This window comes from Heloderma suspectum, chromosome 1 (assembly GCF_057233095.1).
Source record: "Heloderma suspectum isolate Gila_16-S chromosome 1, 16-S_ref, whole genome shotgun sequence".
NCBI classification, from domain to species: Eukaryota; Metazoa; Chordata; class Lepidosauria; order Squamata; family Helodermatidae; genus Heloderma; species Heloderma suspectum.
In genome coordinates this window covers 374,075,577-374,089,748 of record NC_139458.1, presented here as the reverse complement: position 1 = coordinate 374,089,748, position 14,172 = coordinate 374,075,577, and the positions used below count along the sequence as shown (strand labels likewise).

Sequence of the window (14,172 nt, the reverse complement as noted above, 5' to 3'; positions counted from 1 at the left end):
AAGTGATTTCCCCTACTATAATATATTTTTGTATGTTCTTTCTTCTAATATACTCATTTTCTGAACATTTTTTACACATCCTTGTGTGCATTTTTTTTATTTGCAAATTGCATTGCAAAATTTGGAAATGTGTGAATATTGCCATATAACTCCATGCTGGTGCATGTGCAGGTTCAGCAAGTGTTAATTTGGTAAGTTTGCATTAAAATGCAAATCCAATGCATTTCTCCCCTTTCCCTAGTCTTCCCCCCACACCCACACCCAGTTTTGTTTTGTTTTGTTTTACTTCGGTATAAAATACGTTCCATGACTGAAGCCTAGCTCAAATGAAGGCCTGGTGCTTTCTGAATGAGCCACAGTTAGTTTTAATATTGGCTAGCTGATATACCCAGCGTTGCCCAGGATGTAATTTAGTCATAGGCACTATTTGTTAGAAACACATTAAGATAGGTTTACGCTTCTCGGAAATGCTCCATAAGAAAGGTGAAAAGGGAAATTGAGGAGATTTTTTGTTTATTATTTTTTTAAAAATTCTTATAAAGAGCACACAACACAATTTTTGCTTATTGTTACAAACTAATTCTGGAAAGTATAACTGTACGTGGGAAGAACATGGAGATTCCCGAGCAGCATGATGGGTGACATGATGGTGACGGCGCCAACAACTATGGACCTAAAGTTAAATATTAGGAAAGTAGAAGTTCATTGTAAGGCTTGTTTATAAACAACATTTGTTGTTTTTGTTGGAGCAAAGATATACAACCGATTCGGGGAACCCACTGTAGAACACGCAACATATAACTGCCCATGGGAGAAACATGGAGAATAAAGCCCTAAGTCTCCACTCCACTGTGTCATCCCAGCCCCTCAGACAGGCGCGCACACACCGCACCACATTTCACATTAGTGTTAATCACACACTACTAACAGATACATCTAGCATTGAAAGGGGTAAAGATATTTAACACTAACTTGCTTGCTCGCTGGATATTGCAGAAGAGGGGAGAGAAACTAAATGCTCTGCACAGTCAGAAAAAAAGCCACGAGTGAAGGGGAGGGAACAAACAGCAGCCAGCCAATCCAAGGTGAAGGAAATCAGAGTGAATGGGAGAGAGACCAATAGAATGAAAGATGGCCAATAGGATGACTCGTAGCTGAAATCAGAAACCTGGCCTGCACCATGATTAAGAGGGTGCACTTGTTAGTAAGGGGAAGTATAAACAAAGTAATAATGTAACCCAGTGACTCCTGTCATACACTCTGGCAAGTGAGAATGTGAAGTAAAAGGGCAGGCAACTATAGGGCCCAAACGGCAGGCTCAGTGGGCCCCCACAGTGTGATTACACCCAGGGCAGCTCCCCCTTATTCCCTGGGTTACAGATGGCCTTGCAGCCAGCCACAAACACACAAACCCACACACAATTTTTGACTTTTATATATATAGAAGAAGATAAGCTACATTCCAGAAGATTTTCCATTTTAGTCTATAGAAGCAAAACTAAACACATTTGTTATTAATGCTTTAATTGTTGAATAAAATTTTGGATTTTGTATTGTGTTCATATTTACTGGTGATTCACACCTTATTAACTGTACTTGTCTTCCACTGTATCATTCATGTATTATAGGTATGAGAGATTTACATTCCAGCTGATGCGAAGTAGACTTGCCTACAAAAGCTCATACTACAGTAAATTATTCAGTCTCTTGGTGCCACAGCACCTTTTTTCTCTGCAAACTCAGTTTTCTCTGCAAACTTCAAACTAAAAAGTATTAGGGATGTCAGAGAATTCCGTGATGAATCTTGGTGAGGCTGAATGCCAGTGCATTCGGCCCCCCAAAATCCATCACGGAACGAAGCCCCCGCCCCACCAACCCACGAAAAGCGTGCGGGACGAAGTCCCCGCCACCCCCAACCCACAAAAGGCGCACGAAATGGAGCACTTACCTGCTCCCGTCCACACGCTTTGCGAATGGCAGCCGTCCTGCGGCCGCCATTCGCTTCCTCTTCATAGCCGTGATAGGCTACGTAAATACTTACATAGCCTATCACGGCTAATGCAGGGACGCCATTTGCTACCATCATTTGCGTATGCTGGTATTTTTCCCCCCTGCCGTGATAGGCTACGTAAATATTTACGTAGCCTATCACGGCTAAATACAGGGATGCAAATGGCGGCGGCTACGACAGCCGCCATTTGCATCCCTGCAGGGCCAGCAGTCAGATGTCCAGCTGCAGGCAGCTAGAGCCGGCTGGCGGCTCTGTGGCTTGGCCGCGGAGCGGAGCTGTCCGAGCAGGATTCCGGGGGGGGGGACCAGATTGCCTCCCCCCACATCGAGGATTCCAGGGGGAGGGACGGAGCGCCTCAGTGGAAACAGAATGGAACGGAAGGTAAGTGTTCCGTCCATCCCTAAAAACTATATGCATGTTTGAATAGTTTCAGCCAGAAGAAACTTAGGACATACTAATTTGTTATTATGAGCAGGACTGGCTCAAGACATTTTCTTGCCTGAGGTGGAGCAGCAAATCCTGCCCTTGAGTAAAAATGCATAACATCCAAGACCAGCCAAGTTATTCTAGCACCTGAGGCAGCAAATCCCAGAAGTGCATCTCTCTGTTGCTGCCCTTTCGCTATTTAGATTGTATGGGATGCTTCTCAAACACTGTATTCTTATGATCAGAAAGAGCATATAGTATATGTATCACTTCAGAAAGCAGACCGAAGCTTGCATGTCTGAATGCATCTCTGCATCAAACCCTAGATGTGATCTCTCGCTAGAAAGAGTTGAGGGGGGTTCCCCCACCACAGGCACACCTGAAAGTAGCACAAGCAATGGGCTCCTTCACACTGAGCTTTTATCCTGTGATTGAGATGGCTCCTTCACGGAAGTTTGCGGGCTCTTTACATGACGCGTGATCATTCAAACCGTCTCCTGCACGAAATGCCCTTTGTTCCGTTTTTAAATAGATCGCAGATAATGAGCTACCAAATTACCCCGTTGTGTTCCGCTTCAGTTTCCTCTGTGGAAAGAGTAAAAACGGCAAGAAGAGGAGCAAGACCAATGAAAGATAATGGAAGACTCAGATACGGGGAGAAGGAGGTGGGGGGAAAGGAAGCGCATGAAAAAGGGAGTCGTGATCCTGCATTTAAAACGGAAGCAGAAAGCCCCGTTTTGAATCCAGGATTGTAGGCTGGTGTAGTGATGCCCAACGAGAGGGAGCAATGTATGGCTCTCACATGGCCCATGTTGCTTTGTGCCATCCCATCTGTCTACACATCCTCTGCCTTCTGGCTGCATGGTTCATCGAAGCAGCAATAACTAGGGGGCAGTACCAGCGCTTCCGTCGCCACTGCGCACCCTCCCAGCCCCCCTCCAACGTTATCCGGCACCACTGTGTATATGATGTGACCTGGTTTTGATTGTTATTTTTTATTTAAAAATTTTTAATCATTGTTTTATTGTGGTTTGTGGTTTCAAACTTTGTTTGCAGCCTTGGGAGGGTATTCCCTAAAAGATGGCTTATAAATCATATAGCAGGTGGTGAGGAGAAGTATGGATTCCCCCTCCCCTTGTTTACCTGTGTGGGGCACAATTTATTATTAATTATTATCAGCATCTTACAAAGCACCTACAATTTTCTAAGTGCTGTATAGCTATAGAAAGACAAGATGGTACCTGCACACAGGCTCATGGTCAAAGACTGTGCTGCTTCCGGAGCCTCCTGAAAACAGCTGTCTTCCAGGAAGCATCCCTTAACTGACCAGCCACAGAATTCTGTTTTTAAAAGAACAATTTTAATACGGTGTTTTAAATGTTTTTATCATTTTACCTTTTATGTTCACCGCTCTGGAATCTATTTTAGATGTGGAGCAGTATACAAATGTTGTGAGTGAATGAATGAATGAATGAATAAATAAATAAATAAATAAATAGACTGTCAGGGTGGAAACTGAGCCCATAGAGCCCCAGAGCAGTTCTGATTCTGAGGAGGAACAGCAATCCGTGGGAGAGGAGCTCACTCATCTCTCACAGGCACAGCAGCTGGCAGAGATTCCTCCTGCCAGCATTCCTGGGATAGATAGTTACCCTGGAAGCGAGAGAGCGCTGGAGGGGGGCTTGCTGGATGCTCTGTGCAGGCGCAGGGAGTGACGACAGATGGAGGGCGCGGAAAGGAGGCGTAGCACTCGTTTGGCACGCAAACAATGGTCGCGTCCCGAGGACCCAAGGGAAAGAGGGAGGATCTCTCCCTAGCCCATAAGTTCAGGGTCTTCCCGTGATTCTCCTTCAAACAGGGACCAACTGCCTAACCTGGAGCTTAGGCTACTCAGCTATCTTTCCCCAGTGCTGTTCCTTGCTTTGGCGCTAGATACTAGTATTCTGAAAGAGTCATAAAGGAATAAAGTCTCAGAAAGAATTCCTCGTCGTCTGTGTCCTGAGTTGGCTATTGGTGGGGACTGCAAGAGGCAACTAGGGCGCTCCTGACAGCTTGGTCCCCGTTCCTCTTTTTTTTCTCTCTCTGTTCCTACTGCCTCTGGAGGCTGCCATGGACTCGGCGGTACAAACTCTCGCGCAAGAGAACCAGGCTCTTCGTGATCAAGTGGCTCAACTGATGACTGCTGTACAGAGTCTGCAAGCTGCGGTTCAATCCCCACCACCTCCGATTCCCCCCCACCGCAAGTGCCCGGTGGCTCTGCCAGAGAAGTTTTCTGGTGAGAAAGGACTTTTTCAGATTTTCCGGGCCCAATTGGAGCTGTACATGCACCTATGACCTGAGGATTTCCTGACAGAACAGGTTCGTGTGGGCTTCATCATTAACCTACTTTCAGGTGTGGCAGCTAAATGGGCTTCGGGACTTCTTCTCGCTAATGACCCCCTGCTCGGGGACTATCAAGGTTTCATGACAGCGATGGCCAGTTTTTCGGTGACCCCCTGCGCACACAGATGGCTTCTTGGGAGATTTGCTGCCTCAGGCAGGGCAAGGACTCAGTTTCCAGCTACGCGACAACTTTTCGCTTGCTGATGCAGGATTTACAGTGGAATGATGGCGCACTGGTGGCTCAGTTTTTGGACGGTTTGAACGACAAGACCTTGGATGAGTTGGCACACATGCCTAGCCCGCCTACTTTGGAGGACCTTATCCAGACCTGCCTCCAGAAAGATAGTCGGCTGGAGGGGCGCCGGCAGACCCAGTGGGGGGCCGGGGGCCGGGATTTCCCTCCTCCCATTTCCCCATGTTTCCTGCCCCCTCCCCCACCCCCACCCCTGCGGTGGGGGCGGAGGAGACCCTGATGAAGCTGGGAGCTACCCGAGCCCTGCTGCCGCTGGAGGAACTAGAGTGGCGGCGCGCAGAGCGCTGATGCTTTCGGTGTGGAAAGCTGGGATATTTCACCAAAAACTGCTGCACTAGACCTGCAGCCCCACTGCCTCCCCCTCCTCTCCTTCCTTCTCCTCCTCCTCCTCCTCATCCCCAGGCCTGACTAGGCTGCCCCCTAAGCCTGTTGGGGGTCTCCCGTGTGGGGGTCGGTTCCCCACCAGGTGGGTGCCTTCCGCAACCCTCCCACCCTCCCATCTGCTATTGCATGTTCACCTCCGCTCCTCCCAGTGGGGTGGGGTGCAGGCCCTAGCTTTAGTGGACTCTGGGGCTACGACCAGTTTCATGGATGAAACGTTCGCTCTCTTCCACAAGATTCCTACCCTGCCTCTTCCTGCCCCCTTGGCAGTGGAGACCATCGATGGGCATCCTCTTTCTCTGGGCGCGGTGACCCAGATTACAGCTCCACTCACTCTGCACGCCCAGTCCCACGTTGAGCAGATTCAGTTTCACTTGGCCAAGGTTCCCCAATACCCAATCGTGCTAGGTGTTTCCTGGCTCTCTAAGCATAATCCTCAGATTTCATGGGGGCTTCAGCAAGTGGAGTTTGCATCTCCCTACTGCTGGGAGCACTGCTTCCCGACCGAGGCGCCAGTCCCAGCCCAGGCCTTAACCCTTTCCTCCCCCTCTTCTGGCAGTTCTTCAGCTACCGTGATCCTCACAGAGAAGTATGCGGCTTTTCGGGATATTTTCAACAAGAAGGAGGCCGACCAGCTCCCCCCCCCCACTGCCCTTTTGACTGTGCCATTAACCTCATTCCTGGGGCGACCATCCCCGCTGGCTGGCTGTATTCGATGTCAGAGCCGGAGCTTTGAGCTCTGCGGGAGTTTTTGGACACAAACCTCAGACGTGGCTTCATTTGCCCCTCCTCCTCCCATGCCTGCGCCCCTACCATGTTTGTGTGCAAGAAATTGGGAGAAGTCCACCCAGTGCACGATTTCAGAGCTTTGAATTCAGTCTTGATCTCCAACAAGTACCCCCTCCCCCTCATACCGGAGATGCTGGAGCGCCTGGGGCAAGCCAAGATTTTCACAAAGTTGGATCTGTGTGGCGCCTACAATCTGATTCGCATCTGGGAGGGGGATGAGTGGAAGACCTGTTTCGGCACCCGGCACAGACTGTATGAATACCTAGAGATTGGGCTTGCCTGCACCCCCCCCCCCATGTTTTCACGTTTTATGAATGCCATCTTCCGGGACTATTTGGACACTTTCCTCATTGTGTATCTCGATGATTTACTTATATTTTCTGAGGACCCCCATGCCCATCAGCACCATGTCTCCGCCATCCTCCAGTGCCTCCACAAACACCACCTTTATGCCAAGCTGGAGAAATGTGCATTTGACCTAGCCTCTTTGGACTACCTTGGCTACATTATCTCAGCTGACGGTATCAGGATGGATCCTGCAAAGGTCTAGGCTGTCCTCTCCTGGCAGGCTCCATCCACCAAGAAGGACTTGCAATGTTTTCTGGGGTTTGCTAATTTTACAGGAAGTTCCTGCTCAGCTTTGCTCGGCTGACATCTCCTCTCACAGATCTCCTTAAGGGCAGGAAATCTCCTTTTCATTGGACGGCATCTGCCCAACAGGCTTTTGAGGAACTTAAGAAGCTTTTTAGTTCTGAGCTGATCCTGTTACATCCTGACCCGAGGAAGCCTTTTGTAGTGCAAACTGATGCCTCTGACTTTGCGGTGGGGGCAGTGCTTTTTCAGCCAGATCGGGCAGGCAGCAGGTTGCAACCCTGTGCTTACCACTCCAGGAAGCTGAACATGTCTGAGAGGAATTATACCATCTGCGAGAAGGAACTGTTGGCCAACAAGTCCACTTTGGAGACCTGGTGTCATCTTCTGGAGGGGGCACAGCACCCAGTCGAAGTTAGAACTGACCATCGCAACCTGGAACATCTTTAGACAGCCCGTGCTTTAAACCAGCGGCAGATTAGGTGGTCACTTTCCCCCCCCCATTTCCACCTTAAGATTTGGCATGTGAAGACCTCCAACAACCTACAAACAGATGCTCTTTCTCATAAGCCAGACCTCCAGCCAGGGGGTGAGGGAAATCCCCCCCTCTCTGATTCTTCCCCCCCCAGAGCCTGGCGCAAGGAAGCTTGCACCTCGCCACACAGGGCCTTTCCAGATTACAGCCCAGATTAACTCTGTTGCTTATCGCCTGGCTCTCCCGCCCTCCATGAAGATCCATCCTGTTTTTCATCGGTCCTTGCTATCCCCCCTGGTTTCTGGTGACCCTCATCGCTTGGCCAGCTCCCCGCTGCCGCCAGTGCTGGTGGAGGGGGAGTAGGAGTTTGAGGTCATGGAGATTCTGGACTCCCGCCTTTCTTGCGGCTGCCTGCAATATCTGGTGGACTGGAAGGGGTACGGGCCAGATGAGCAATCCTGGGAACCCACGGAAAATGTGCATGCTCCGTTGCTGCTGAGGCGCTTCCACCAGCTGTACCCCCACAAACCCAGGGCCCCAGGGGAGGAGCATGAGGGGGGGGGCCTCATGGGAGCGGGGATGATGTCAGGCTGGAAACTGAACCAATAGAGCCCCAGAGCAGTTCTGATTCTGAGGAGGAACAGCAATCAATGGGAGAGGAGCTCGCTCATCTCTCACAAGTACAGCAGCTGGCAGAGATTCCTCCTGCCAGCATTCCTGGGATAGATAGTGACCCTGGAAGCGAGAGAGCGCTGGAGGGGGGCTTGCTGGATGCTCGGCGCAGACACAGGGAGTGACGACAGATAGAGGGCGCGGAAAGGAGGCGTAGCACTCGTTTGGCACGCAAACAATGGTCGCGTCCCGAGGATCCAAGGGATAGAGGGAGGATCTCTCCCTAGCCCATAAGTTCAGGGTCTTCCCGTGATTCTCCTTCAAACGGGGACCAACTGCCTTACCTGGAGCTTAAGCTACTCAGCTATCTTTCCCCAGTGCTGGTCCTTGCTTTGGCGCTGGCTACTAGTATTCTGAAAGAGTCATAAAGGAATAAAGTCTCGGAAAGAATTCCTTGTCATCTGTGTCCTGAGTTGGCTATTGGTGGGGGCTGCAAGAGGCAGCTAGGGCGCTCCTGACACAGACATGATATAAAAGGGGCAGCAGCTTCTTCTCTCGCCAGTGGATGGGTCCAAGTTGATCATAATTCTAATAGGTGATCTTTTTGGCCGGGAAGGGCAAAGCATGCTCCGTGCAGCTGCCGCTTCTCTGGCCGATGTCTGGCACCAGGTTGGTCTCTCCTTTGTGTGTGACATTCTTCTTGGGAGGCAGGGGGTGTTGGACAGCCAATCGATGAGGCTAGAATGTGCTGATTATGCTTGTTAAACAGAATAACTGTTCAAACATAGGTTTGAAATTAAATAAATCTGGACATTCAACTCATATGCACTTCATTTTCTGCCTGTAGGCATTGTGTTGTTTTTGTTTGGCATGGGAATCAATATCCACAGTGATATCCTTCTACGCCAGCTAAGAAAACCTGGAGAGCTCACTTACAAAATTCCACAAGGTATGTCTGTCTTTCTCCAATTTCCCAGCAATATAGGATGGCTTTTGATGCCCCGCTTGCCCCTGTAGGAGCTTGCCCCTGCAGTTTGAGAAGCACAAGTTATGGTGAAGAAGACATGAACCTATGCAATTAGGTTCCTTCCTTCATCAGAAGTGGTTAATAAGACTCATGGGTTATGGTGGGAAACTGAGAATGACTTGCCTTCTAGCAGGCTGATCTGAATACAGAATCTAGAACTAAAAGAAATAAAACATGATTTGACTTTTCACCCCCATTTCCTACTTATGGCCACTTCCTTTAGACTCTCTGGTATGATTGAGACAGAATGGAAATATTTCTCTTACATTAAATACAGGTAATGCACAATCTAGAGCAGGGCAGAAGGTACAACTTAGGACCACTGGAGGCTGGTTGCTCTGATTTTGGTGGGGCTGTGGTCCATGCTGGGTTTCAGTCAGAACCAGCCAGAACTCTAAAGGAGCTATCCAAGGTGCTGAACCCATTTTGGAGATGGGATCAACATTTTGGATATCTCCTTTAGAGTTCTGGCTGGTTCTGACTGATACCCAGAATGGATTTACAGCCACCAGCCTCCATTGCATAGGACCACTGGAATGATCATCTTCCCCTGTAGACCTGTTAGATCACTATGATCTCCATTTTAAAACCTTTTTATTGGCAACATAATGGTAACAACAAACACAAACAAAGCAAAAAAGGGGGATTCATATCATGAAACATATCAGTATACAGTAATCATTAGCATCTCCCTTGATATAGGGGGGAAAAGGAGAGAAAGAGAGAAAATGGATCTTCAGTCCATCGAGTGATAGATGGTGGGTGTTTTTCCTTCCAAGCTTGGAAGACTCTTTGCAACTGAAAAGGCTCAGTGTCCACTTTTGTGTCCATCTGTTAATTCCCACATCACAGGGATGTAATTTAAAAGTGCATGTACATTCACTATTATCACAGATTTTTCAAGAACAAAATTTATTCAAGGAATGACTTCCAGCCACTATGATCTTCAAGGAAGGCCTTATTGTCTGTGCCACATCCTTCAGAGCTCCATCTGGTGGCAACATGGCAATAGGCCTTCTCACCCCCTTGAATGGCCTCTCCTCTGCAATAGGAGGCACCAACAATCATATCCTTTTGATGTTTATTAAAAATGTATCTGTTTACCCTGTCTTTTCCCAGCCATTAACTGATTAAGGGTGCAATCCTATGCATGTTTAGACAGAAAACACAGTCCTACAACTCCCAGCATTCCCCAGCCAGCATGGTTGGCTGGAGTATGCTGGGAATTGTAGGACTTTATTCGGTCTAAACATGCATGGGATTGCACACTTAGTTAAGCCTTGGCTTTCAGAGTCTTGTAATTTGCAGTGGTGTTGTGTTTTATTGTTTAATAACTTATTGCAAACAGCGTCAGGATTTAAAAAATGGGAAGCAGTATATACAAATCTGAATAAATAAAGAGTAAACAAGGAGAAAACAATTCTACCATTGCTAGCTACCTGCCAGAGACAGCAACTGGTATTCTGGGGCCCTCACCTAGAGGGCAATACAATCAGCCTATAAATCTGATTTTATTATTGTGAACCAAAATCGGTATACAGTTTTGCCTACAATATACTGTTAAAAAAAGAAGAAGTCTGGAGCAGGCCAGGCATACGCAGGATTGCAGCCTTCGCTTTGATTTGGCTTAGTGTCCAGGGGAGGAGAATCAGCACATCAAACTGCAGCATAGCGGGAATGTAGGAAAAGAGAATCAACTTTCACTGCTGAAACATCTTCACATGTTCTCTTTTTTGTGCAGGAGGTCTGTTTGCATATGTATCGGGAGCAAATTTCTTTGGTGAGATACTGGAATGGTTTGGCTATGCTATAGCAACCTGGTCCCTCCCAGCCTTTTCCTTTGCACTTTTTACACTCTGCTGCATTGGGCCACGTGCTTACCACCACCACAGGTATTCAATCTGTTGTTATTTTTTACTATTTATGTAGCATTCAGCAATATTCTAGGAAAACACAATTGCTTAGGGCTGGTTCGCCATTCATTGTTTGACGGTAGCAGCAAGAGATGAACATGTAAGAATGAATGAACCATCATGTATCAGACCTCAAAGACAGAATTTTGATATTACACTACATGCAAGCATATATAACTGAACCTCCATGGCTTTTTTTTTTTTAATGAAAATTTTTCATTAAATAAGGAGAGAAATTTTTCATTAAATAAGGAGAGAAATTTTTAGAGAAGCAGTCAGGGTATGTGTGCTTTAATCTTTATCCCATCTACTGTTTCTGTGCTCCAGATCACACCCATATAGGCAACCCTCTGGGTTAACAAATGCATGTTTGTTTCAAGAAAAGGATTAAGCGCTCACCTGCAGCCACATCTCTTTTCTAAATTTATCTGTTTTTAAAAAAATCTTATTGTGGTATTTTCTTTTATTTGTTTTGTAAAAGAGCAGTTCTATGGCTGCTAGTCAGCAGCTAGATGGCCTTAGGATATGTGGGTTTCCGGGAGCTGACCTCAGAGCCTGCGCTCCGAGGTTGGTTCTCAGAGAACTGACCTCTCCCCCAGTTCCGCGCTGCCTTGCAGGCAGTGTGGAACATCGCCATACTCCACACTTGGAAGAGGAGAGCAGAGAGGCCAAAACAGGGCGTTCTGGGGGACATTCCAGGGCAGAGAAGGCAGAAATGCCAGTACAATACATCCTGTGTCATCCGGCAGCCTCCTCCCCTGCTCCTCCTTCCCGCAGCTAGACAGCCAAAATCATCTGTCTAGCCACAACTGCAGGGCAGGAGAAGCATGGAGGGAATGATCCCCTCTGTGCTTCTCCTGCCCTGCATTGGATAGGCAGTCACCTCCGAGTTCGGAGGCAGCCGCCTATCCCCATAGGATTGTGCCTTAAAACACTTTATTATTTAAGACCTTGTGCTCAGATACCTTGTTTTCTTTGTCGTCTTAGCACTCATCTTCCTAAGTTCATAAATGCACTCCTATCTCTGTGGTGTAGTAGCTTCTGGAGCAGGATAGCTTGTAAGGATAGTTAATACATTTACATTACATTTTACATTAAAGATATTTAACTTAGCCAAACCCTAACTGGAACAAACCATAGTTTGCAAACCTACTTCAGTTCAAATCATTATTTCTGATTTTGCCAACCAGCAGGTCAAACATCCCACTAAACTATAGCTAAACATCCTTACCCATAGCTCGTTGTGATATCGTAGTGTTGATACTATCAGTCGCTTAAACCTGAAAATCAACTGGAAGTTTCCACTCTTTTTATTTAATGACCCATTTTAGATATCTTTCAAGAGCAGTATAATAGAGGTGATGTGAGAAATTAAATGCTACTTTCTTAAAGCAATCTGTGCAGGACGATTCTATAATGTCACTTTTATCTATTTGTATTTTCATGTCGTGTCCCTTTTCTTGCAGGTACTATCTTAGGAAGTTCACCAGCTACCCAAGATCAAGAAAAGCCTTGATTCCTTTTATATTCTAAAGAGCAATTATCCGGACCTTTTTGGGGGTGCTGTGTGTTGTTTGTCTTTTTATTGTCTAAAGATGAGTTTTATTATTATTAAGTGTAAAATGCTAATATGATTTTCAAAAAAGGAAGAATCTGACATAGTATAATATTGCCATGCATTGAGAGTTGTTGCTGGATAGAAGTAATTATCCACATACTAAAAATGGTAGTGTCTTAGGGCCAGAATATAAGTAGCAGGCAGTTATGCGACTTTTCTTCCAAATTTTGTTTAAACAGAAAAAGCAGGCATTGGACGCTACAGTCTTGAACACAGCACCAGTGGAGTGGGGAGGTACTTAATCCTTTTCCCCGCACCATTTTTCTGCTCAAAATTGCCTTGCCACAAATTGCTTTTCTCCCTGCAGGAAAAGGACATGGTATCATTGCATCTTTTCTCCTGTGGGTGAGAAAGCAGCTTTTGAGTTATCCTATCCTGATAGCAAAGAGGAAACCATGGGGCACTAGGATGCACCGGAGGAGGGAGCAGACCCAGCCTCAGCAGTTTGGCTGGAATCACAGGAGCTCAGATAGCTTCAAGTTGGCAACTTACTCCTAACAAGATCAACTGAGGCCTTATATTCTCCTCACAGGTTCCACCTGCTAGTGGAAGACTGAAGAGGCTTAAAGGGGGTAGTCCTCTGCCCTGGACCCAACCACTATGTCACCTCTCAGTCACTTCACATGTTGTGCATTACTTCTGCTAGCAAGGGGACGCTGAGGAATGTAAGGCCTCTGCTGTAAAGGGGGGGCAGTGCTGAGAGTGCTTCTTCAAGAGTCCTTGGCTCGAGGAGTTCCTGACTAACAGTCTCCGATTCGGAGGTGTGGAACCCTGGCCCAGGCTCAGTGTCGGGGCCTGGATACCACACTCCTGGGACATGTGCCACTAGTTCACCTGAACCAACTGGCTCTGCCTCCTTTCTGTCAGAGCCCTGGCCTCGGCTCAAGATCATAACAGGGGACAGGATTTTCAACAGATAAATAGCAGGGAGGAGTTAAGTAGCTCTCCCTACCCCGCACCCCCACTTGCCCAGTCCTGATTTTCACATAGCTGCTTTTCAGTAGAAAAATAAGGACAGCAGCACTGGAAGGAAGAATCATAAGACACCCCTAATTTGGCCCTTCCAGGTGTGAAGAATAGCTGCCCATCAGCCAGTTATTCAGCAGTTGGTCTCTTCCTGCCAGCATTTCAAAGACTGCCTGTCCGCAGTGCTACTTTTTGTTTCCGAGGAATGACTGAACATTTATTACTGCCTGTGTTTTCGTTACTCCCGGGCTGTACTTGGCACTGCAGGAGTCATCCTATTTAGGAATCTTCTGTTGGGGGGAAAAAATCTTATTCTTTTTAGCGTCAACCCTTCTATTCTGTTCCTGTGTTCTTCCCCATAAAGACCAAGAGACCGTTCCATGAAAAAAAATGATGCTTGGTTCCAAGACCTCTTGATGACAGGAATGCTTTTTCATGTATATTTTCTTCAGCTGGATTGTTGTTGGAAATAATTATGATAAAGAGTGGGCTGTAGTGTTCCAAAGCCACACAAGTAATTTAACTGGACATGTCACTTCCTTGTAAAACGTGTTTCATGAACTTAATATGAAATCAAATAAATAATGAATCAGTGACTGAACTTATTGCAGACTTAGAATTTAGTTGTACTAAAAGGCTGATGCAGACAGCCTGTTCTAATAGAGCACTGTCATAGCATCTTAGATTATACGTTCTGTGAGTTTATTCATCACCTATTCAAGATCCTC

The 14,172-nt window shown here is 47.0% G+C and overlaps 1 protein-coding gene across 1 annotated transcript in view; it reads left to right on the top strand.

The window, feature by feature from the left end:
- The window catches only part of SRD5A2 (steroid 5 alpha-reductase 2), a 49,133-nt gene extending 36,532 nt beyond the window's left edge, over positions 1 to 12,601 (top strand). Inside the window, exons 3-5 of the mRNA XM_084832358.1 lie at positions 8,768 to 8,869; positions 10,689 to 10,839; positions 12,327 to 12,601. Of these exons, the coding sequence (XP_084688484.1) occupies positions 8,768 to 8,869; positions 10,689 to 10,839; positions 12,327 to 12,393 (320 nt within the window). The 3' untranslated portion in view covers positions 12,394 to 12,601. The remainder of the gene's footprint in view (positions 1 to 8,767; positions 8,870 to 10,688; positions 10,840 to 12,326) is intronic.
- Positions 12,602 to 14,172: the final 1,571 nt, after the last annotated feature.